General features: G+C 40.7%; 2 protein-coding genes across 2 annotated transcripts in view; one reads left to right on the forward strand and one right to left on the reverse strand.

Annotated features, from left to right (window-relative positions):
- Window positions 1-11,988, forward strand: part of IGF2BP3 (insulin like growth factor 2 mRNA binding protein 3) — a 164,412-nt gene extending 152,424 nt beyond the window's left edge. Inside the window, exons 11-15 of the mRNA XM_007523954.2 lie at window positions 4,052-4,168; window positions 7,339-7,413; window positions 7,961-8,092; window positions 8,648-8,761; window positions 9,399-11,988. Of these exons, the coding sequence (XP_007524016.1) occupies window positions 4,052-4,168; window positions 7,339-7,413; window positions 7,961-8,092; window positions 8,648-8,761; window positions 9,399-9,497 (537 nt within the window). The 3' untranslated portion in view covers window positions 9,498-11,988. The remainder of the gene's footprint in view (window positions 1-4,051; window positions 4,169-7,338; window positions 7,414-7,960; window positions 8,093-8,647; window positions 8,762-9,398) is intronic.
- Window positions 11,989-12,327: 339 nt separating this feature from the next.
- On the reverse strand, window positions 12,328-20,380 carry MALSU1 (mitochondrial assembly of ribosomal large subunit 1). The gene is made up of 4 exons (XM_007523963.3): window positions 20,092-20,380; window positions 16,207-16,385; window positions 14,376-14,457; window positions 12,328-12,536 (listed from the first exon to the last, which is right to left on the reverse strand). The coding sequence occupies exons 1-4, from the start codon at window positions 20,336-20,338 to the stop codon at window positions 12,349-12,351; spliced, it is 696 nt and encodes a 231-aa protein (XP_007524025.1). The 5' UTR covers window positions 20,339-20,380; the 3' UTR covers window positions 12,328-12,348.
- Window positions 20,381-23,390: the final 3,010 nt, after the last annotated feature.

The raw sequence follows: 23,390 nt of genomic DNA on the forward strand, positions 1-23,390 counted from the left end.
GCTTGTGAAGTGACTCCCCTGCAGGTGGGGAGCTGGGGACTCGAACCGGGATCATTACGGTGGTCCTTGCTCAACTCCCGTTTGCTTCATTTTTTTTTTAAGGTTTTACTTATTACATATTTCCTGGAAAAACGTCTTTATCCTTTTCTTTCCTTATTTATCTTTATTTATTGGATAGAGACGGCCAGAAATCAGGAGCGTAGCAGGAAATAGAAAGGAAGAGAGACAGAGACACCTGCAGCCCCATGCAAAGCTTTCCCCCTGCAGGTGGGGACTAGGGGCTTGAACCCAGGTCCTTGAGCATTGTACGTGCACTCAACCAGGTTTGCCACCACCTGGCCTCTCTTTCCTTTCTTCTTACTTGAACTTCTGTCACTCTTTGGCATTTAGCTTTAAGTAAATCTCTTCGGACTAGGTATTTTATTTAGGCAACTAATTGATTATGGAGCTATTTTGTCAATGTAAGCTTTCTTTTTTCATGAAGAGAGCACCACTCAGCTCTAGCTATTGGGGAAGTAGGGGAGAGAATCTGGGGGCTCATGCATACATGTACTGTGTACTATGTTCTGTGCTACACAATCTCTAATAGCATTGTATAAGATTGTAATAGGATTGGGGTACCAAGAGTTCAGTACAACCTACCATTTTGCTTCCAGATTAAAGTTCCATAATTTAGAGAGATTGCTTCCCAATTGCAGTTTGTTGTACCAACAATGAAGTTTTCCTGATTGTCCTTTTAAAATTTCTGTTTATTTTTATTAGTGATTTAATAATGATTAACAAGATTGTAGGATAAGAGGGGTACAATTCCATACGATTCCCACCACCAGAGTTCTGCATCCCACCCCCTCCATTGGAAGCTTCGCTATTCTTTCTCTCTCTGGGAGTATGGACCACAATTCTTTATGGGGTGCAGAAGTAATAATCAGGAACCTAAAGATCAGAGTAAAGCAGATGGAATTAAGGGTCTTGGTGTGGGAAGAAGCTAGGCAGTCCACTTTAGAAATATTCCAAGGGACCCCTAGCTTTAGTCATTTATGCCTGGGCCCAGTAGCTAGCACACAGGTGGGCTAAGACTGTTGTCTGGGAAGATGGTGTCAGATTTGAAAATAGGAAGCTGAATTCAGGTAGAGAATTCAAACACAAGTAAAGTACATAAATACCATTATTGGTGCATTGTTATACCATATATTCTAATCATTCTCCTTCTTTAATTAATTGGCAAAAGGCTTACAAAGAACCAGTTTTGCTGTCATTTCCTTTTTACTTGAATATTTTTTTAAATTTTATTCAAGTTTTAATGGCTTTCAGTATAGTCTTAACACATACACAGGCACAACCTCTCATCTCCCCTTGATTGGTGTATTTATTTCACCTTATGTCCTCCCTTAATGTCCTTTATTCTTAAACTCTACCTATAAGTACGATCATTCATTACTGGCCTACCTCTTTCTGACTTGTCTCACTCAACATGATTTATTTTAATGAGAGAGATACAGAAAGACCAAAACACTGGTCAACTCTGGCTTGTGATGCTGGATGTTGAACTTGTGACTTTGGAGCCTCAGACATAGAAGTCTTTTTGATATTTTATTTATTTTATTTTAATAAGAGACAGATAACAGAGAGTCCAGAGCCTTGCTCAGCTCTGGTTTACGATGGTGCTGGGGATTGAACCTAGACCACAGAGCCTCAGGCAGGAAAGTCTTTTGCATAATCATTATGCTGTCTTCCCAGCCTTCTTTTATCAATTATCCTTATTGTTCTGTTTTTCTTTCTAAGGACTTGAGAGCAGTGAGGGGGCTGGACCACTGTTAAGCACACATAGTACAAAGTGCACATTTATACATAAAAATCTCCAAATTTTCAACTAATTCATGAAATTCAGCAATCAAACCCACTTTGCAATTTTTTTGGTCCTTTATAGAGGAAAATTTATTCCTTTTTGTTGCCCTTGTTTTATTGTTGCAGTTATTATTGATGTCATTATTGGATAGGATAGAGAGAAGTGGAGAGAGGAAGGGAAGACAGAGATGGGGAGAGAAAGATAGACACGTGCAAACCTGCTTCACTGCCTGTGAAGCTACTCCCCTGCAGGTGGGGCGCCGGGGGCTTGAACCTGGATCCTTACGCGGGTCCTTGAGCTTTGCGCCACCTGCGCTTAACATGCTGCAGTACCACCCGACTCCCATGGAGGAAAAATTTAAGTTTTCTGGACACAAAAATGAATATATTAGAATATCTGGGACACAGCAAAATCAGTACCAAGATGGGGAGTCACTTCACAAGTGGTGAAGCAGGTCTGCAAGGTGTCTTCCCTTCCCCCATTCAATTTCTCTCTGTCCTATCAAAAAAAAAAAAAAAGCCACAGGAGCAGTGGATTCATAGTGCAGGCACCAAGCCCCAGTGATAACCCTGGAGGCAAAAAAGAAATCAGAAATTCCTAACTAGAATTGTACCTATGTATACATATTATAGTATGGGTAGTTTATTTTCAGTACTTGGTGACAGAATGCTTAGTATCCTATTAATGGGAATATAAGAAGGTTCCAGAGAGGGACTGGAGGAGTAGCACATCAGGTATGGAGTCTCCTTGGCTATGCAACTCTGGTGCTGTGACATGTTCTCTGTCTCTGCCTGAATGAAATTATGCAATCACCAAATCTCAGCTCATTGAAAAAAAAAGAAAAGCTGGGGGAAGCTGGTGAAATAACTGTGTTGGGTAGTATGCTGCTTTGTCATGTGCTCAGCCCAGGTTCGAGCCCAGTTCCCACCACACTGAAGGCAACTTCAGTGCTTGGGTCTCTTTACCTCTCTCTGTTGAAAATAAAACAAAAGGTTCAAGAGTTTTCTGATATATTTCTTTAATTTTAATTTTTAATTTTATTTTCCCTTTTGTTGCCCTTGTTTTTTATTGTTGTTGTAGTTACTGTTGTTGTTATTGATGTCATCATTGTTAGATAGGACAGAGAGAAATGGAGAGAGGAGGGGAAGAGAAAGAATGACACCTGCAGACCTGCTTCACCTGAAGCCTGTGAAGCAATCTGATGTATTTCTTACGAAATCATTTTGCATTATAACATATCTAACGTCTCGAGAAACATTGCTAGACCCTTCTAATTCTGCATTTAGAGCTGTTGGTATTATATATAGGCATTTTACCACTAAAGTAAATGATTTCTAACCCTGATTTGTGCGTGGACATAAGTATTAAATAATGGTGATAAGGCTTTACATGATGTAGGAGTTGCTTCCTTTCTGATAATTCACTGTGTATGTCTAAGAAGCCATATAAGTAAAAACAAAAAGCAAAATGATAATGTCTAAAGTCAGTATCTCAAGTGCTGTGATTTTGTTGTTGTGTAGTGCAGAATTGCATTCACTTGTCAAGAATCTACTTTGTTGTAGTACCTTACCCTTTTCCCCTAATTTCTTTCTTTCTTTTTTTTTTTTTCCCCTCCAGGGTTAGCACTGGGGCTCAGTGCCTGCACTACGAATCCACTGCTCCTGGAGGCCATTTTTCCCATTTTATTGCCCTTGTTGCACTTGTTGTAGTTGTTATTGTTGTGTTGGATAGGATAGAGAGAAATCGAGAGAGATGGGGAAGACAGAGAGGAAGTGAGAAAGATAGACACCTGCAGACCTGCTTCACTGCTTGTGAAGTGACCCCCTGCAGGTGGGGAGCCAGGGGGTTGAAAGGGGGGCTTGAACCGGGATCCTTACGCCGTCCCTTGCGCTTTGCACCATGTACACTTAACCCACTGCGCTACTGCCCAGCTCCCCCCTAATTTCCTTATATGTTTAAATGTATCTTTTTAAATCTGTTATTTGATGATATCCTAAAGTTAAAGAATTTTTGTATAGATGTTTAATTTTAATGCAAATAATTCCAGGATAGTTATATGTGAGATCATTTTAAAAGCTATTACTTTTCTTTTCTATAACTATCCTAGAATTATTTGTGCTGTGTGAGACTAACCCATCCCCATGTTGAAATACAAAACAGAACTTGTATCAAATAAGCATCTGTGTCCTGTTTCTCTCCTTCCAGCAATCAGAAACAGAGACTGTCCATTTGTTTATACCAGCTCTGTCTGTTGGCGCCATTATCGGCAAGCAGGGACAGCACATCAAGCAACTTTCTCGATTTGCAGGAGCATCTATTAAGGTAATGTCCTGCCATTTGGGATTCTCTTAGAATCTTATGTATAACAAATTACTAAAACACGAGACTTCTTGTCTCTTTATAAAATGTGAATTGAGTCTGATCATTACTTCTGGGGTAAGAACATGACAAACTCCACACAGTGTGTTTAAGTCAGGTATGTTAATTTTTGCTTGAAAGCCTAGGACGTGGCACAATGAATAAGGCATTGGACTCTCAAGCACGAATCCCCTTATTCTATCCCTGACACACGTGTCAGAGTGATGCTCTGGTTCTCTGTCTCCGAAATAAATAAGTAAATAAAATGTATTTATTTTTTAAATTCACTTGAAAAGTTATCTGGAATCAGAATGATGCTCTGGTTGTCTGTCTCCGAAATAAATAAGTAAATAAAATTTATTTATTTTGTTTAAATTCACTTGAAAAGTTATCTGGAAGTAAGCGATCATGGTGATTCTGCATTACTAAGTCTTCATCCCTAGACTCCTCCTAACTGATCTTCTCCAAGCATGACATTGGTCCCTCGTGGTCTAAGATGAAACTACTTAGTACTCTTGTCTAGTCCAACCTTTAGGATGGGGTGAGACGGGACATGAGCCCTTCTCTTCAGACCAGGGCCCTATGGAAATAGCTACCTACCTACACTGCATTGCTCAGAACTGATTTACAAGTCTAGTCAAAGCTGAAAGGCGGAGAGAAATATAGTCTAGCAAACATTCTGTTGTTCTGGAAGGTAGGGTAACATCAATGGAGAACTGATGGTCTCCACTATGGAGATAATTGTGTGTTCTGAAGAGTGTGTTTTTTTTTATTATTATTATTTATAAAAAGGACACAGTGACAAAAACCATAAGATAAGAGGGGTACAACCACACAGGTCCCACCACCAGAACTCTGTATCCCATCCCTTCCCGATAGCTTTCCTATTCTTTATCCCTCTGGGAGTATGGACCCAGGGTCATATTATGGGGTGCCAAAGGTAGATGATCTGGCTTAACCTCTGCGCTACCACCCGACTCCCTGGGACTTTGTTTTTAAGAGCACTGCTCAGCTCTGGCTTATCAGACCTCAGAGTCTTGGGCATGAAAGTTCTTTTTTTAAAAAAATGTTTTTATTATTTTTATTTATATATTGGATAGAGACAGCAAGAAATCGAGAGGGAAGGGGATGGTAAAGAGGGAGAGACACCTGCAGCACTGCCACTTGCAAAGCTTTCCATCCCTTGCAGGCAGGGACCAGAGTTTGAACCGGGGTCCTTGTGCATTGTAACATGTGCACTCAACCAGGTGCACCACCACCCAGCCCCCTTTTTTTTCTTTTTTCTCCCCATTTTTTAAAAAAATATTTATTCCTTTTTGTTGTCCTTGTTTTTTTAATTGTTGTTGTTATTATTGATGTTGTTGTTGTGGGATAGGACAGAGAGAAATGGAGAGAGGAGGGGAAGACGGGGAGAGAAAGATAGACACCTGCAGACCTGCTTCACTGCTTGTGAAGCGACGCCCCTGCAGATGGGGAGCCAGGGGCTCAAACCAGGATCCTTATGCCAGTGCTTGCGCTTTGCACTATTTGCACTTACCCTGCTGAGCTACCGCTCAGCCCTCGTTAACATATATTTTTAATAGTGATTTCTCAAGTTATAATAGTATAATTCCACACTATTCCCACAGCCAAAGTTCTGTGCCTCCCAACCCCTTCAACAACAGCCACCATAGTTCTCCCAAGATCATAGATTGGCTATACATGTCTTCTCTGTTTTCAAGGTCTTGTGTTTCAATTCTCTATAGTCCACACATGAGTGAAATTATCCCATAGTTCTCCTTCACGAATCATAATCACTACATGTCCACAGTGGGACTTTTTATTGTGCTGGTTGTACAAAAAAACAAAAAAGTAGACTTTACTATAAACCAAATAATCAAAACACAGATGCAGCTCATTATATGATGTCTTGCAGCAAAAGATGCTTGAACAGAAAATGAAGTTTAGTCATGCACACGACCCAGGTTCAAGCCCTTCCCTCATCTCAAATTTGGCTGTGGTATCTTTTTCTCCCTCTATAAATTTTATTTCTTTGAGAAGTGAGAGGGGAAAAAAAAAGAGCACTATTTGGACACATATGATGTCAGGGGCCTCATTCTTAATCTTCATGTTTTTATCCATGAGTTATCTCCTGGGCTGGCTGCCCAGCCTCCGGGGTCTGTATGATGCAGTGTACTAGTGAGAACAACAAATGTTAGAGTTTACTATCCTGCTAAATTAATACTAGTTCATTTCCATATTATTCCATTAAGTATAATCTGACTTTATTAGACTTGTGAACCTAGCAAAAAAATGGATAAAATATTTTGAAATTTCATAAAGGGCTGGGAGTCAGGTGGTAGTGCAGCGGGTTAAGTGTAGGTGGCGCAAAGCGCAAGGACCAGTGTAAGGATCCCAGTTCAAGCCCCCGCCTCCCCACCTGCAGGGGAGTTACTTCACAAGCGGTGAAGCAGGTCTGCAGGTGTTTATCTTTCTCTCCCCTCTCTGTCTTCCCCTCCTCTCTCCATTTCTCTCAGTCCCATCCAACAATGACAACGTCAATAACAACAACCATAATAACTACAACAATAAAACAAGGGCAACAAAAGGAAATAAATAATAAATACAAAAAATTTTTAAAAATTCATAAAGGGGTTTCAGCAAACTACATAATCTAGAAAGACTAGGTATGAAAGCAGTGCAATCTTTCATAACGGCAGAGAAAGTTTTGTATAGCAGCAACATTTAGAGCCAGAAGCCCTTGGGGTTTACAGAAAGATTTGGGGAGTGGAGAGGTAGAGTTCACCACTGTTGAGATGATGTGGAATGTGAGCACTTCCTCCAACTGTTGTGTGTCCACGGACCAAGTAACTCAATTTCTTCAACCTTTAGCTTCCCAATCTGTTACGTAAAGTTAGAAGTTCACCTGGATAGAGTGAGAATTAGTCGCTCGCCCATGGAGTTTGCGTCAGGCACAGTGCAAATGCACAGTAAATGGTTGGAACAATTGCTAATGAGACTACTCGTCACCGACTCTACACAACTTCCTTCCACAAAACTTTCGCTCTATCTCAGCCATGTGCAACTATCATGTTGGTTTGCAGTTGCATCAGTGAAAGCTGAAAATGTGTAATCAGTTGATGACTCTGTTGCAGATTGCTCCAGCTGAAGCACCAGATGCTAAAGTGAGGATGGTGATTATCACAGGGCCTCCAGAGGCTCAGTTCAAGGTATGTATTTTGTGCACAGGAAACAAATAAATACATATGGAAACTAGGCAGTTCAAATCATACTCAGAAATGTTAACAGGAGCCAAGAGACACGCCACCTGGTAAAGTGTGCACTTTGCCATGAATGAGGACCCAGGTTTAAGCTGCCAGCACAGATGAACGCACCTAGGGAAGCTCTGTAAATGGTGACGTGTTGTTGGAAGGAGACATTTCACCTTTTAGTATGAGAGAGCAGATGGCTACTTACCCACTACTATTTTTTCCCTTTCCAGGTACCCTACTAAATTGCCTTCAGCTGCTTCCCCCCACCCCCAAAGATAGCAGTTTATTCTTCAGTCATCAACCTTTCAGCAATGTCATTGGTGACTGCAGTCTGTTGACCTTTCCTAGGGCTTCCTAACTTCCTAGTCTCTATGTGCCATCCAACAATCTATCTCATGAAGATATGTCACTAGAAAGGACAAGTCCAGTGAATCTATCTTGAAATTTTAACGAATAACCTTTTGTACTTCCTGTTTGAAAGATACTGACATATTCTCACCTATAGGCTCAGGGAAGAATTTATGGAAAAATTAAAGAAGAAAATTTTGTTAGTCCTAAAGAAGAGGTGAAACTTGAAGCTCATATCAGAGTGCCATCCTTTGCTGCTGGCAGAGTGATTGGGAAAGGAGGCAAAACGGCAAGTACTTCAGCAAAACCTGTGCAGTGGTATGAAAGGGAAAGCGTTGACAGGTACTTAGGAGTTCCAAGTCCCTGAATTTTGGCTAATTTATAAAAAGCAGAATCATCTTGGCCAAGGTTTGGAGATGTTTACAAGGGACATTTAATACTTTCTTTTTAATATAACCTCAACTTTTTGAGCTTTTTTTTTTTTTTAGCTGCATAAATGCCTAGTGATATAACTTACATTTTATAATCTTTTAACCAGAGGGGGAAAAATAGTTTTTTTTCCCCCTCATCTATAAAACTTCTAGGCTGTTTTCAAAAGCTGTTTACAAATTTGAAGTGATTCAGACATATACCCTTTGGAATTTCAGGACTTGAATTTGATTCTACTTATTTGTGTAACTGTCGACAAGTCAACTTAGTTAAGACTTAAGTCTTAATCAGTTTTAAATGAGAGCAGTAAAGATAACCTGGTAGTTATTAATGAAAATTCATAAAACCATAGCTTATATAGTGGTTTTAAAAAATAGACTAAAAACATAATATGATTTACTTTTTCTTTTTTCAGGTGAATGAGCTCCAGAATTTATCAAGTGCAGAAGTTGTTGTCCCTCGTGACCAGACACCTGATGAGAATGACCAAGTGGTTGTCAAAATTACTGGTCACTTCTATGCTTGCCAGGCAAGTAGGCCCTCACTGCAATCAGCACATGGCCCTGCTTCTGTCTAAGATGGAAGCACTTCTTCCAGTGCCTCAATTCCACACAAACATTTAAAGGTTGTTTCTTTTTGTGCTGAACACTTTGAAATCTTTTTTTTTTTCTGCAACCACATGACTTCTTAGTCACATATTTGTTCCAACTGGTTCTTTTATTATTATTACTATTCCTTTTTGTTGTTCTTGTTTTTTATTGTTATAGTTATTATTGTTGTTGTCATTGTTGGATAGGACAGAGAGAAATGGAGAGAGGAGGGGAAGACGGGGAGAGAAAGATAGACACCTGCAGACCTGCTTCACTACTTGTGAAGTGACTCCCCTGCAGGTGGGGAGCTGGGGGCTTGAACCAGGATCCTTACGCCAGTCCTTGAGCTTTGTGCCACCTGTGCTTAACCCGCTGTGCTACCACCTGACTGTGTGTGTGTGTGTGTGTATCTGTCTTTCTCTTTCAAGGCCCCAAACAACTGAGTTCAGATTCTATTTCCAAATAAATTAGTATGTGTCCTCAGTCTTCAAATAAATTATTGATGTTGTTGAAATGGAAGAGTAACTTTCAGTACCTTTTGATTAAATAGAAATTTCAAAACTCTGTCCTTTGCAGGTTGCCCAGAGAAAAATTCAGGAAATACTGACTCAGGTAAAGCAGCATCAACAGCAGAAAGCTCTGCAAAGTGGACCACCTCAGTCAAGACGGAAGTAAAGGCTCAGGAAACAGCCCACCACAGAGGCAGATGCCAAACCAAAGACAGATTGCTTAACCAACAGATGGGTGCTGAACCTCTATCCAGATTCACATGCACAAGTTTTTACCTAGCCAGTTGTTTCTGAGGACCAGGCAACTTTTGAACTCCTGTCTCTGTGAGAATGTATACTTTATGCTCTCTGAAATGTATGACACCCAGCTTTAAAAAAAGGGGGGATAAAGCTCTGCACTTCCCTTTTGCTGTATTCTCATATAATATTCTAATTTTCCATAACGTTCACTCACAATGCCAGAAATTGGCTTAATGATGCATTCACTAAATTCATCAAATAAAAAGATTGTTCCCAAGTCCAATTAGTAAAATTAGATCAGAATAGAATTATTACAGAATTTAAATTTAAGCTATTATAGAAAAACCTCTTTCAATTTTACTTTTATCTAACACTAACATGAATAAGGGAAGTGCTAAATGGTGTTGGCAGGGGTATTAAATGTGCATCTTACTCAACTACCTCAGGTATTCATTAATGCAATGAAAGCAAAAATGGTTTTTTTTATATATATACTTTATACAGATAAAAGTCCAAATGTTTTTTTTTCAAACTTAAAAATCAGCTAACAAAAGAATTTTATTTCTGACTGATGACAGTAAAGCTAGAAAATTGGTTTCAGTGGGTTTTTGAGACTTTTGATAATTACTAGTTGGAAACCCCAATAATTATTCACTGATATGGAGCAGTGCCTCTGTTTGGAGAGCAGCAATACCATTAATTGTTTTTCTTTTATGGTAAGGAAAGTGTTTGATGGTACTAACAGCAAAGTGGTTGCAGGAGGTTTTGGAATGTCTAGTTCAAAAGACTTTAGGAAGGCTTCAGGTTTGTTTGTTTTTTGGGTTACATGATTGAATGCAGAAATGCTTTGTGCTTTTGACTATCACTGCCTAATGATATGTATCTATGAGGGATACAGCCCCTGTGGACTTTAAGGTGACTAGCAAAATGACACACTTCAGCTTGTTTTATAGGCTTTGTTGTCACCACATTCAGACCAGCTGGTCTATGCTTTGAGCAGACCCCAAAATAGCTGCTATCTGAAGACCAATGGGGCAGTCAGATGGTGGTGTGAGCATTTGAAGGCAACCTTTCAGTGTGCCACACACTGTCATGAGCCTCACACTAAGCTGTTTTGAAGACTTTTTTTTTTTTTTTTATTGAGGATAAAGAAAGAAAAGTGAAAGACCACTTTACATAAAATAGAACAGTATTTTTTGTGTTCTCTGTGACTAGTTATTGGAAGACAAGTCAAAAGGTACAGAACACAAGGAAACAAATTTTTGGAATATAATTTGAATGACGGTGATAAAACATTTAACCTTTGATGAATTCATTGGCCCATTCCTTAACTTGATGGGAAAGCCTGGGTATGTACAATTATGTGGGTGTGGCTGGTCTCTAAAGACACACTCTTCTCTGAATTGTTTCTGTGTTGCTTTTGTTTGTAAAATGATCATGGTCATCATTGCAATGATCTGAAGGGCATCTATGTAATAACCCTTATATAGTCATTTTGCCTCATTTGTATTTCAAGATGAATTTCTATACAGTCTAGGTAAGTTTTTTCTGAAGATCAGCATGTCAGTTAGACATTTTGAAAATGATTTGAAGTGTTTTCCTAAATATTTTCAAAAAAAAAAAAAGTTTATCTTGCAATTTTAGCCGGAAGTGCCCTTTTGCCACTTTTCATGTCCCATAACTTTTTCATACAATTAATTGCTGGGGGAAAAAAATCATGGACTGGCTTTCTTGTTGGATTTCAGGTTAGGTGTGCTTAAGGCCAGGGCTTTTCATCAATATTTGATTTTTTTGTTTGTTTTTTCAACACATTATACAGACAGGTGCTGCATTTATATCTGCTGGTTTAAATTCTGTCATGTTTCACTTGTAGCCTTTTAGTGTGGCAAATCATGTTTTACTTTAAGTATTGGTAATTTGGGGTATCTGGTAATAGCTAAGAAGTAATTCTGTAACTGAGTTTTGTACTCACCATATATGGATCATTCCTCATCTGTAATGTGCCCCAAATGTAGCTTCATTTCCAGATACCTTGGTGCAGATTAAAGTTTTTCATCATTAGGTGCAGATTGGTGTGTAATAGGTTTTATTTTTTGTTTTTCAAATAATGAATATTCTAAAAGTTTGGTTAAACTGTCGGTTTCAAGTTAATTGCACTAATAATGTTTTCCATTCCATGGTATTTAATGTGAACCTTGATAGTACTGTTATATGTGAATTAGAACTAATCAAATTTTTCCTTAGAAAAAGATTTTCAATACTACATTAACACCACTTCATGTTCTGCAGTGGCATGGCAGTTATGTCTGACCTACTGGGTACATAATAGCTTGTATTTCTCTTCATGTTTGTTTCCATAGAAGTCTGGATGGTCCTAGAATATCCTAACATTTATTACTACCATCTCGGTATGACCAGTGGAATGTGTTTTGTGCTTTATTTTTAAATTTTGGGGCTATTCTGTTTGTATCAATAGAATAAAATTTACATTTGAGTAAAATTAAAATCTGAGCAGAGAGCTCGAGTGAAACATAGGTCCAGTACTAACTGTAGGAAATTTCTGTTAGTATCTCAGGAATAAAGAAAACATACTGAAATTTTAGGTTGATACTAATTCTTTGCATAAGAATTAGATCATTTACCTGTACTCTCCACATGAACATACATGATGATGCTTGTTTTAGCATCAACCTAGCCATGCAGATCAGATTCAGGAGCCTAATGTGTTTACCAAGTGACTCAATCCACATTTAAAGTGATTAACACAGATAGTCATTTTATTCATATTTGAACTCCACTGGAGTCAGGGACGAAGTGTCATCTTCTGTTCCAAGAATGAAGTCTTCAGGTAGTGACTCAGGTGGTATCTCAGCTAACTGATCATCATAAGAACGTAAGGTCCATAATTTCTCTATTTCATAGGTTTCTCTGGTTTCTGGAAGCATCAAATGAATCACCATGCTGCCTGTTGAAAACAGATAAGAGTTAAAATGAAGCAGTTTGTTTGCTTTTATTCTTAACGATTTTACAACCCTCTGACAGTTTATTACTACATATTGTCTCGTGGGAAAAAGCTTTGACGTGTTTTTTGTGCAAACGTGTCATGACTTTTCCGACAACCATATATATGATTTATTTTTTCATAGCACTCTAGCAACTAGAGCAGTGATTCCCTGTGTGATCCCCAGATTAACACTTATCTAGAAATTTGACAAACAAGTAAATCAAACCTAATCCAGTGGCCCAGTGTAACTGCTCCCTTGGATAGTGTGCTGCTCTGGGTAAACCAGGTTTGAGCCTGACCCCCACTGCATTGAAGGAAGCCTCAGTGCTGTGGTCTCTCTACCTCTGTCTCTAATAATAAACTCAGTCTAGCAAAAACAAACATCAAAGTGATACTGCTTTATTCAGTGCACCATCCTGCTCTTAAGAACGCTGAGGCGCCAATATGTAACTCTACTGGTAGTGGTGACTTTATCCAAGTGACTAAATGTGAGATCTTTGAGGTTTCTCCCAAGGAACACATGTCTTTTCAGGCATTATATTTCTGCACATGCTGCGAGCAAAACACTGGCTGCCTTTGGTCTGTCCTCTCAACAATCTTGCTGGAAAGATGACCTCTCTCTCCAAAGCAAAAGGAGGTTCTCAACAGTGGTTCTCAAGGCCATTGAAATGTTTTTCATATACATACGCTCATACACCCACTGGCACATGGGATACCAGGGGCCAAACTTGGCGACCCCATGTTTGAGAATCCAATGGTTTATTCACTGTGCCACCTCCCGGGCCCATTCATTTTAATAATGTCTAGGGCCATTCGAATTTTATTTTATTTTATTACTGGATAGAAACAGAGAAATTGAGAAGGGAGGAACAGACAGTGAAAGAGACAGAGAGACATCTGCAGCCCTACTTCATGACTCAGGAAGCTTTCCCCCCTGCAGGTGGGGAGCAGGAGGCTTGAACCTGAGTCCTTGAGCACTATAATATGTGCTCTTAACCAGGTGTGCCACCACCTGATCCTCAGGACATTTGAATTTTAACTTTTAACAATTGTGGAGTTGACCAGAGATACTGCAAAACATTCCAAAATGCACAGGGTAATATTCCTCTCACCCACATTAAAATTAAATGGTCCAAAATGTTAACAATGACAAAAATGGAAAGCCTTAGGGTACAGATTTAGCATAAAGTATTGTGCACCGTGCAAAACACAATCTTATTTCAGAGTTCCCCTCAGAACTGTGTGTCAGATGCTGCTGCTTTCCTCTGGATCTCAGGGGACCTGACACCAAAATGCTACTGGCTGCTGTAACAACCCCTCTATCTCTAACACAGGAACAGCCCTGTATCGTTTACTAGAATCTATGATACTAGCTGACTAAAATGTTAGCCCACAAGAAAAAAAATCTCATCTTCATAGTTTTTGATAGTTTCTCTCCTTGTAGTATCTTAGGAACTACTTTGAACCATATGCATACATTTTTAACGCCCCCACCCCCATTTTTGTCCTGCACTGTGCCACAAATGCACTTATCATTAATGTCTTCAGTTACCATCCTCTAAGCTTTACTCTACCAGCATTAAAGGACCTCTCACACTTCTGCCATGTATGCTACTCAGGAGATAGGTAACTTCTAGGAGTATACTGTGGTAAAGTGAGGACCTCACATTAAGACCACCTGATTAGTTAAATAGGTTTTATTTAAATTTTACATAAAATAGTTTGATCTTGGTTCTTTTGCAAATGAAAGCAGTTCAAGATTACTGCAGATACTATATAAAATATGCTAAGATAACTTACCAAAGTCCACACAGAGCCAGTCATCAGTGTCCTTCCCTTCAATTTTGACGTGAGACTCACTTTTACTCTTTAGGTGTTTGTACTGTAAAAAGTTAGATCATATATTAAAAAGAATTTGAGTGCTCCTCTTGGTCTTAATTTGCAAGTTAACTTACTCATTTCTCATAGCATGTGATTAATAATTTGGGTAGACCATTTCCACCAAAAAATTCTACCCACTTTCTACACTTCTCCTGAATCCTACCCAAACCCTTTTGGGACAATCCCACTTATTCAACAGAATACTTCTGACATGTTGCTCTAAAGCTCTTTTCAGCCCCTATCTTAAGTTTACTATTTAAAAAAATATTTACTTATGAAAGAGAACCAGAGCATCACTCTGGCATGTGTGATGCCAATGACTGAGCTCAAGATCCCAAGCCTGAGAGTCCAAAGCTTCAACCATGATAACACATACTCTGCCACTTATTTTACTGTTCTTATCTACACAATCTAACATACTCCTTTGGTACTGGCTATCCGTTCTTTTTTTCCAGCTGGATGAGAATGGCAGAATGCTATCAGAATCAGTTAAACAATTCCAAGTTTTCTTTCTCATTATAATTCATATTAAGTACAGTTGGCAAATAATTTCCCTTTTAACTAGACCAATGAATCCAGAAGATAAGTTGATTTTTTTTTTTTTATACTTCTGAATATTGAGCACATTTTTGAACACACACACACAAAAAATGTTTTAACTCTGGGGCTGGGCTGTGGTGTACCCAGTTGAGTGTACATGCTACCATCTACAAAGACCTGCATTCAAGCTCCTGAACCCCACCTGCAGGGGGGAAGTTTCATGAGTGGTGATAAAGTATCACAAGTAAGCACTCTTCCTCACTACCCTCGTTCCCCTCAGTTTTTCTGTCCTATCACATTAAATATTAAGAGACAAAAAAAAAAACCTTTAAACTCTAAGCCACCATTGTCCAATAGAACTTTTTGGAATTAGAAAGCATCTTAGCAGCCCAGGGGTTAGTGCAACCAGTAGAGGGTAAAACTTGAATACATGAGGCCCCAAGTTCACTCTCCACCACCACCTAAGACCGAGTGATGCTCCAGTTCTTTCCCCCGACCCAATCAACCAATAAATAAAACTTTAAAAGCTTATTTTAAATTATAACAATATGTTTTATAGTTGTTCTATTCAGTAGGCACTAGCCACATGCAGCCATTGATACCTAAAATGGAGCTAGTACAAGTGACGAACTGATTCATTCAATAGCCTCACTTTATATAGGTTTACTTCCTTTTTGTGATTAATCGTGGGCTACAAGAGCCGTAAGACTATAGTCTAATTTTACACCACACCCACCACCAAAGTGCTGGGTCCCTACTCTCGACCACATGCCAAAGATAATCACCATAGTTCTTACAAAGTCTTAGAAATGATTTGGTCACATCTGACGGTTGGGTTTTGTTTTTCTTTTTGTCTTGTAAGTGTAAGTTCTTTTACAACTAGCCAAATGTAGTCAGTGGCTTCCATAATAGGCAATGCTGCTTGAGAAAACCCTCTGAGTTATTACTGCTTTCTAGCTTACTTCAGATTATCCCCTTCTCCCCCCAGTGGTCACTCAAGAGACAAGAATTGGAAATACCTTGACTCAATGTGATGAATATTTGTCCCCATGACTTTCCATATATATATATATATATATATATATATATAATCTGAAAATCTGAGCTTGTGTGATCTCATGTGATGTCTTTTTAATCACTGCTCCTCCAAGCCTATCCCTCGACACTCTTCTACTCAGTTGTTTGTTCAAAAGAAAAGAAAGCATCCTACCATTTTCACAATGTAGTACGCCATAGAATGTAGATGTCGGGTGGAAGTTCCACTACCAATCACAAAGTAATCCGTGTATTTCATTTCTGGAGGAACTTTGATCACACAAATGTCTCTTGCATTTTCTTGCCTCAGAAGGGAAACCAGCAGATCGATGTCAAACTTAGGACCGTTATGATCTGAAATGCACAAAGAGTTGCTTGTGTCAAGTGATCAAGGAGAAAATGAATCCACCTAGACATGCAGGCAGCTGATAGTGAAACTGTTCCTCCATGAGGGTGTTTAATATCAATGTTATGAAAGCTGGCAGGGCCCATTTCTCTTAGAAGCTGAACCTGGACAGTGGTTTCAAATAATACTTCTCAGAGCAGAGAAAGGAACCAGGACAAAAGTCCAGCTAAAAGTTCCCCCAAAGTAGAAACACAGAATGAGATCAACATCCAAATGCTAGCTAAGGAAATAGTCACAGGAGTGAGTAGAGTTTGAAAGACTTGTCATCAGAGATGCAGAAACAACAAACGAGTCTCTGAAAGAAAGTACTCTCAAGGTAAGTAGAGAGCTGAAATAGCTGAGCTAAGAGCACAACTAGCTGAACAAGCTAACATAGTATCAATAGGGTAATAAAATAGCTGGACTACAAAAAACAACAGAGGGGAGAGAGAATAGAATAAAGGAGGCAGAAAACAGAATTAGCAAGATTGAGGATGAATTAGATAAAAACTAAGATCTCCAAAAGAGATTAAGAGATACTGAAAACAAGAGACATTCAGGATGACTTCAAAAAGAAATAATATACACATTATAGGCCTACCAGAGGAAGAAAGAGGGAGGGGAAGAAGGCATTCTTCAGAACATAATAGATGAGAACTCCCCTAGTCTAGACAACATAAAAGACAAAGGTTCAAGAAGCCCAGAGTCCCAAATAGAATTAACCAAGACTTAAAGACACCAAGACACGTCATATTTAGAATAAAAAGGAATAGGGATAAAGAAATGATCCTGAAGGCTGCAAGAGAAAAACAAAGAATCACTTACAGGGGAAAGCCCATAAGATTAGCAACAGATTTCTCTACACAAACACTACAGGCCAGAAGTGAATGACAAGATATCTGCTCAGTGATGAGTGCTCAATGAGAAAGGCTTTCAACCAAGACTACTGTATCCTGCTACATTGTCATTCAGACTAGATGGAGGCATAAAAACCTCAGACAAGCAACAGTTGAAGGAATCAACTATCACCAAGCCTGCCCTGAAAGAAGTTCTGAAAGGTCTCCTATAGACAGTCAGACCACCATAAACAGGCCATATATCAGAACACTCTTAAAAATCTACAACAGTGGCATTAAAATATCTTCAATCTATGATGTCAATAAATGCCAATGGCCTGAATTCACCTATTAAAAAGCACAAAGTAGGAAGATGGGTCAGAAAACACAACCCAACTATATGTTGTGTGCAGGAATCTCACCTAACTCAACTAGACAAACAGACTCAAAGTGAAAGGATGGAAAACTACCATATAAGCCAATGGACCACAAAAAAAAAAAAAGAAAGAAAGAAAGAAAAAGGCAGGAACAACTGTTCTCATATCTGACATTATGACAGACCTTAAATAAAATTTAAAAAGATAGGGATGGGCATTACTTAGTGCTCAGAGGATCAATCAATCAAAAGGACTTGATGATCAACATTTATGCACCCAAGGAAAGGCCATCTAAATACATCAAACATCTGCTGAACAAGCTACAGCAATAGTAGGGGACTCAAAACACTCCACTATCTCAATTTGACATCAACAAAGAAATGAAGGAGCTAAATGATGAGATAGATAAACTAGAACTACTGGACATTTTCAGAGTAAAAATGGTGATTTCACCATTTCTAGCCCATCTTGGATAGAGCTTGAAGGAATCATCTATTTTTTCTTTTGTTGCCCTTGCTGTTTAACATTGCTGTGGTTATTGATGTCATTGTTGTTGAATAGGATAGAGAGAAATGTAGAGAGGACGGGATGATAGGGAGAGAGAAAGACAGACACCTGCAGACCTGCTTCTGTGAAGAGACTCCCCTGCAGGTGGGGAGCCCGCAGTTTGAACCCTGATCCTTAGGCAGCTCCTTGTGCTTTGCGCCATGTGCACTTAACCCGCTGTGCCACGGCCTGACTCACAAATAAATCATCTTAAGTGAAATAAGTCAAAAACAGAAGGATGAATATGAGATGATCTCATTCACAGGCAGAAGCTGAAAAACAAGATGAGAAAAGAAAACACTAAGCAGACTTGGATGTTGTATTGCACCAAAGTAAAAGACTCTGGGGGTGGGGGGGGGTAGAGTTCAGGTTCTGGAACAGGATGGCAGAGGACCTAGTAAGGGTTGTATTGTTGTGTGGAAAAATGAAAAATGTTATGCATGTACAAACTATTGCATTTACTGTCGACTGTAAAACATTAATCCCCCAATAGAAAAAAATATATAAAATATTAATTAATAATACTTCTCAACTTTTAGAATGAGGTGCTCTGGTGACAGGCATCCTTAGCTATTACCGTGAGCCAGCATCAGTGACATGACTACTTCACAAGCACATGAAGAAATTAACAATATACACCTCTAAGAACTTCAGCAATGGACAAGATTATGCAACTTGGGAAGGTGTGGCTGGTCCTGGACCAATGCTCCCCAGAGCACACAGCAGTCATCCTGAACAATGGCAAAGGCACCTCACACCGCCCAGACAGCCACGTGCTCAGGGGCCTGGAACTGCCCGCTATGCCTGCAAAGCATCAGCTGCCATGGGCAAGAGGAAAATCGCAAAAACGCCAAAGATCAAGGCTTGTGAAAGTTTCTAATTACAATCACCCCATGCCCACAAGGTGATCTGCGGATGTCCCCCAGGACAAAACCAAATGTCAACAAGGATGTCTTTCTTCTGAGGCCTTGCTCTTAAACACAAGAGGCTAAGAACAAGTTTGAGGAGAGGTACAAGAGCAGCAAGAACAAATGGTTCTTCCAGAGCTGCGAGTTTTGATGTTGTTTCAGTCATTAAGTTAAAAAAAAAAAAAAACCTGGAGTTTTGGAGATGTCAGTTTCTCTCTCTTAAAAGATGCATTTTAAAGGTCAGGCAGTGGCGCCCTGATTAAGCACACAGTGCAGTGCGCAAGGACAGGGGTTCAAGCCCCTGGTCCCCACCTGCAGGGGGTAAGGTTCACAAGCGGTGAAGCAGCGCTGCAGGTGTCTCTCTGTCTCTTTCCCTCTCTATCTCCTCAGCTCCTCTCGATTTCTCTTGGTCTATCGAATAACTAAATATCTCATGCCTGAGGCTTCATAGTCTCAGGTTCAGTCCCCCGCACCACCATAAGCCAAAACTGAACAGTGCTCTGGTTAAATAAATACACAATAACTAAAAAAAAATTTTTTTTTGGTAGTGGTTTGTTTTTACCAGAGCACTGCTCAGCTCTGGCTTATGGTGGTGCAGGGGATTGAACCTGGGACTTTGGAGCCTCAGGCATGAGAGTTTCTTTGCATAACCATTATGCTATCTACCCCTACCCAATAAATCTGTTTTTTTTAAAAAAAAGATTCACTTTGGGAGAGGAAGAGGAGGAGGGTGCGCCAGACCCCGCTGCAGTATCTGCGGGAAGCAGCTGGAGGCGGGGGGGGGGGGGGTGCGCCACTGCGGAGCGGGAGCCCACATCCCACTCGGCATCTTCACGCTCAACCCACAAAGCTGGCGCCAACATCACCTGAAGTCTCCTTCAGCTCTGGAGCTGGAGAAGTTCTGTAAATTCCAAGAAGGCAGGGAAGGAGAGAGGGAAGGGGGGGGGGGCGAGGCGTCCCAGCCTCCTAGCTGGAGCCTGCTCCCGCTCTGCTCCTCCACGACCGTACCTGCGGGGCCCGGCCCCGGGCGTCCTTCGGGGACTGTCTGCTCGTCCAGCCCCGGCCCACAGTGCAGGCGACGCGCACACTCAGGGCTCAGGCAGGCTTGGCCGAGCGTTAGTCTGGTCAGACGCTGCCCCACTGCCAGGAGCCGAAACCTGGGTGCCGCGCTCAACCCCGGGCCGACCGCAGGGTGCGGGGCACGGGTCCACGCCACCGCACGGAGCAGCCGCGCCGCACAAGAACCGGGTCCCATGGCCGTCGCCGCGGGTCGACCCCCGGGGGCGGGGCTGAGAGGAGCCCTGCAAGTTCCGAGGCTTTCTATTGGTCAGGAGAATTGAACGCGGCTGGGGAAAATGACGTTAGGTGTGGGCGGGGTCAGAGTCGGAAAGCGGGGACAGTGGGCGGGGACAGTGGGCGGGGGCGGGGGCGGGGGCTGGGAGGTGGAGACTGCGAAAAGCCTGGGCAAAACCGGGGATGTTTGTTGCTCTTCAAAGTAATTAGGTTTTGCAGAAGTTAGAGGACTAGTTTTGACTGCCTGTTTTGCTTTGTCTTACATTGTGTTACCGCACTACATACATCATCCATGATCTTTTTTTTTTTAAAGCTGTTTCCATCCACTAAATTGTAAACTGCTTGCCAGCAGAAATAGTTGTTTTGATTATTTTCTCCACACGCTTAAAACCGCTCCGGGTGCTGAATGTACAGAAGTCGCTTCTGCTGATTAAACTAGAATTAGAACATACAATTTTTGTGATTTCCTTCCTTCACTCTTGCTGTCCTTCCTAACTTCCTTTCTCCCGTCTTTCTTTCTTTTTTTTCTTTCCTTCATAGCGGCAGAAAGGCAGAGAAAGAAAGTGGAATAGACTACAGCACTGAAGCTTCCTTCAACACAATTGGGCAGGATAGAATTTGGATAGTGCACATGGATGGCAAAGCTGTGCACTATCCCAGGTGAGCTATTTCTCTGGCCCTTGTAAGTGTTTTAAGATCTATTTCTTCTCCATTATATTTGAAAGCATTTCATATGAGGCAAAGAAAGACACAAGTCAGCACAACTTTGGCACATACAGCTTCAGGAAACAACTGGGAATACCAGTTAAGCTATTTTTCCAGTCAGCAGATATATGATATTCTTTTTTAGATTGTGCTGGGAAATTATGCAGGTGAGGTCACATCCACCATGTTGTCCCCCTTATTTTTTCCCTTTTGTTGCCCTTGTTGTCTTACTGTTGTAGTTATTGTTGGTATTGATGTCATTTGTTGTTGGATAGGACAGAGAGAAATGGAGAGAGGAGGGCAAGTCAGAGAGGGGAGAGAAAGACAACTGCAGACCTGCCTGTGAAGCGACTCCCCTGCACGTGGGGAGCCCGCCGCTTGAACCTGGATCCTTAGCAGCTCCTTGTGCTTTGTGCCATGTGCGCTTAACCCGTTGCGCTACCGCCCGACTCCCTCATAAATAAATCTTAAATAGGGGGGAAGACTTTAGGTATTTGGTGCCCCAAATACCTAGACAGTGCCAACTACATAGTAAGTACTCCATTACTTACTATGCATTATTATTTTTAAAGACCTGTTTATTTATTAATGAGAATCAGAGCATCACTCTGACACATGTGATACCAGGGATTGAACTCAGGACCTCATACTTGAGAGTCATATGTGCCACTTCTTGGCCACTTGGTATATTGTACTTTTAAGATTTATTTTATTGATTACATATGAGGGTTTCATATGAGACAGAAAGAGAAGTCAAAGCACAGTCTGGTACATGCAGTGCTGGGGATTAAGCCAAGAACATCAGGTATGGGAGCCTGATTCTCTAGCAGTTGAGTCATTATTCCAGTTGCAAATTCCTGATACATTATTTAATTTCTTTTTCTTTTTCTTTCTTTCTTTCTCTCTTTTTGTCACCAGTGCTTTCAATGGATCTTTGCTTTTGCTTGATTCCACTAATCTCTGTGGACTTTCTTTTCCCAGAGAATGAGAGACAGGCAAGAAGAGAGAGACAGAAATAAGAAGGAAAGACACCACAGCATGGTTCCACCGTATATACCTTCCCTTTTGCATGGTGTTCCTATGTGATGGCAAGAGATTCAAACCTAGGTCCTTGTGCAAAGGAAAGCAATATGCTCTACCAAGTAAGCCATTCACTGCTCACACCCACCCCCATTCCCTTTTAAAAATTTACTTGACCCAGAGAGATACCTGTTGAGTGAGGCTACTTTGCCATGTGTGCAGCCCAGATTTAAATCTAAGTACCACAAAGGAGTAACATTACACTTGGGGAAGCTCTGGCACTGTAGTGTCTTTCCCTCTCACTATGTATATGAATGGAAGCGTCAACTCAGGAGCTGTCTCACTGAACTAATCATCATTCCCCCCAAAAGTCTCCCAAATCCTTGACCTCAATCAGTTCAGGATCTTCCTGGAGCAGAAAGAAATTGGATTTGGGAACAGTAAGAGAGGAGAGGGCAAAGACCCCCAAATCATCCCATCTCCCACAACTGTTCCTTCCCCCCACAGGACCACAGCTTCAACTTGAGCAAAGTCACCACTGGGAATTCTCTGCTCTTCATAGTAACAAGAGGTGAGGCCATCAGAAAGAGTTTGAACTTCTGCACCTGGCCTATTTCTAGGCTAGAGTACAATTGCTGGAGTTAAGTTCAACTCGTTTAATCAATCTCTGGCCATCCCCTCCCCTCTAGTCCAAAATCTGTTTCTGGAGGGCGCAATTTCACTACCAAAACACTGAATTCAACATTTGTCTTCAAAATGGTTGAGTTCAATTTCCTGTTCACCCAGCCAGTTTATGATGAGATTTCTTTATGATTTTCCATAGCAATTTCCATATGGTTACTACATGCTGAGTGCAGTGGTGCATATTTTACATTTCATACTTTATTCTAAAGGCATAACAGTCATATTTTACAAATTAAGAACTAAAGACTCGGGCAGGGGTAGATAGCATAACGGTTATGCAAACAGGCTCTCATGACTGAGGCTCCAAAGTCTTAGGTTCAATCCCCTGCACCACCATAAGCCAGAGCTGAGCAGTGTTCTGGTAAAACAAACAAACAAAAAAACCTGAAGACTCAGAGAGATTAAGAATTTCAGTAGTTGGGGCAAGGCAGTAGCGCAGGCCAGGCAGCAGTGTGGCAGGTTAAGCACAGATAGTGCAAAAGTGCAAGGACCAGCTCCAGGATCTGGGTTCGGCCCCCAGCTCCCCACCTGCAGGACATGTCGCTTCACAAGTGGTGAAGCACATCTGCAGGTGTCTATCTTTCTCTCCCCCTCTCTGTCTTCCC

Source organism: Erinaceus europaeus, chromosome 8 (assembly GCF_950295315.1).
Source record: "Erinaceus europaeus chromosome 8, mEriEur2.1, whole genome shotgun sequence".
NCBI lineage: Eukaryota > Metazoa > Chordata > Mammalia > Eulipotyphla > Erinaceidae > Erinaceus > Erinaceus europaeus.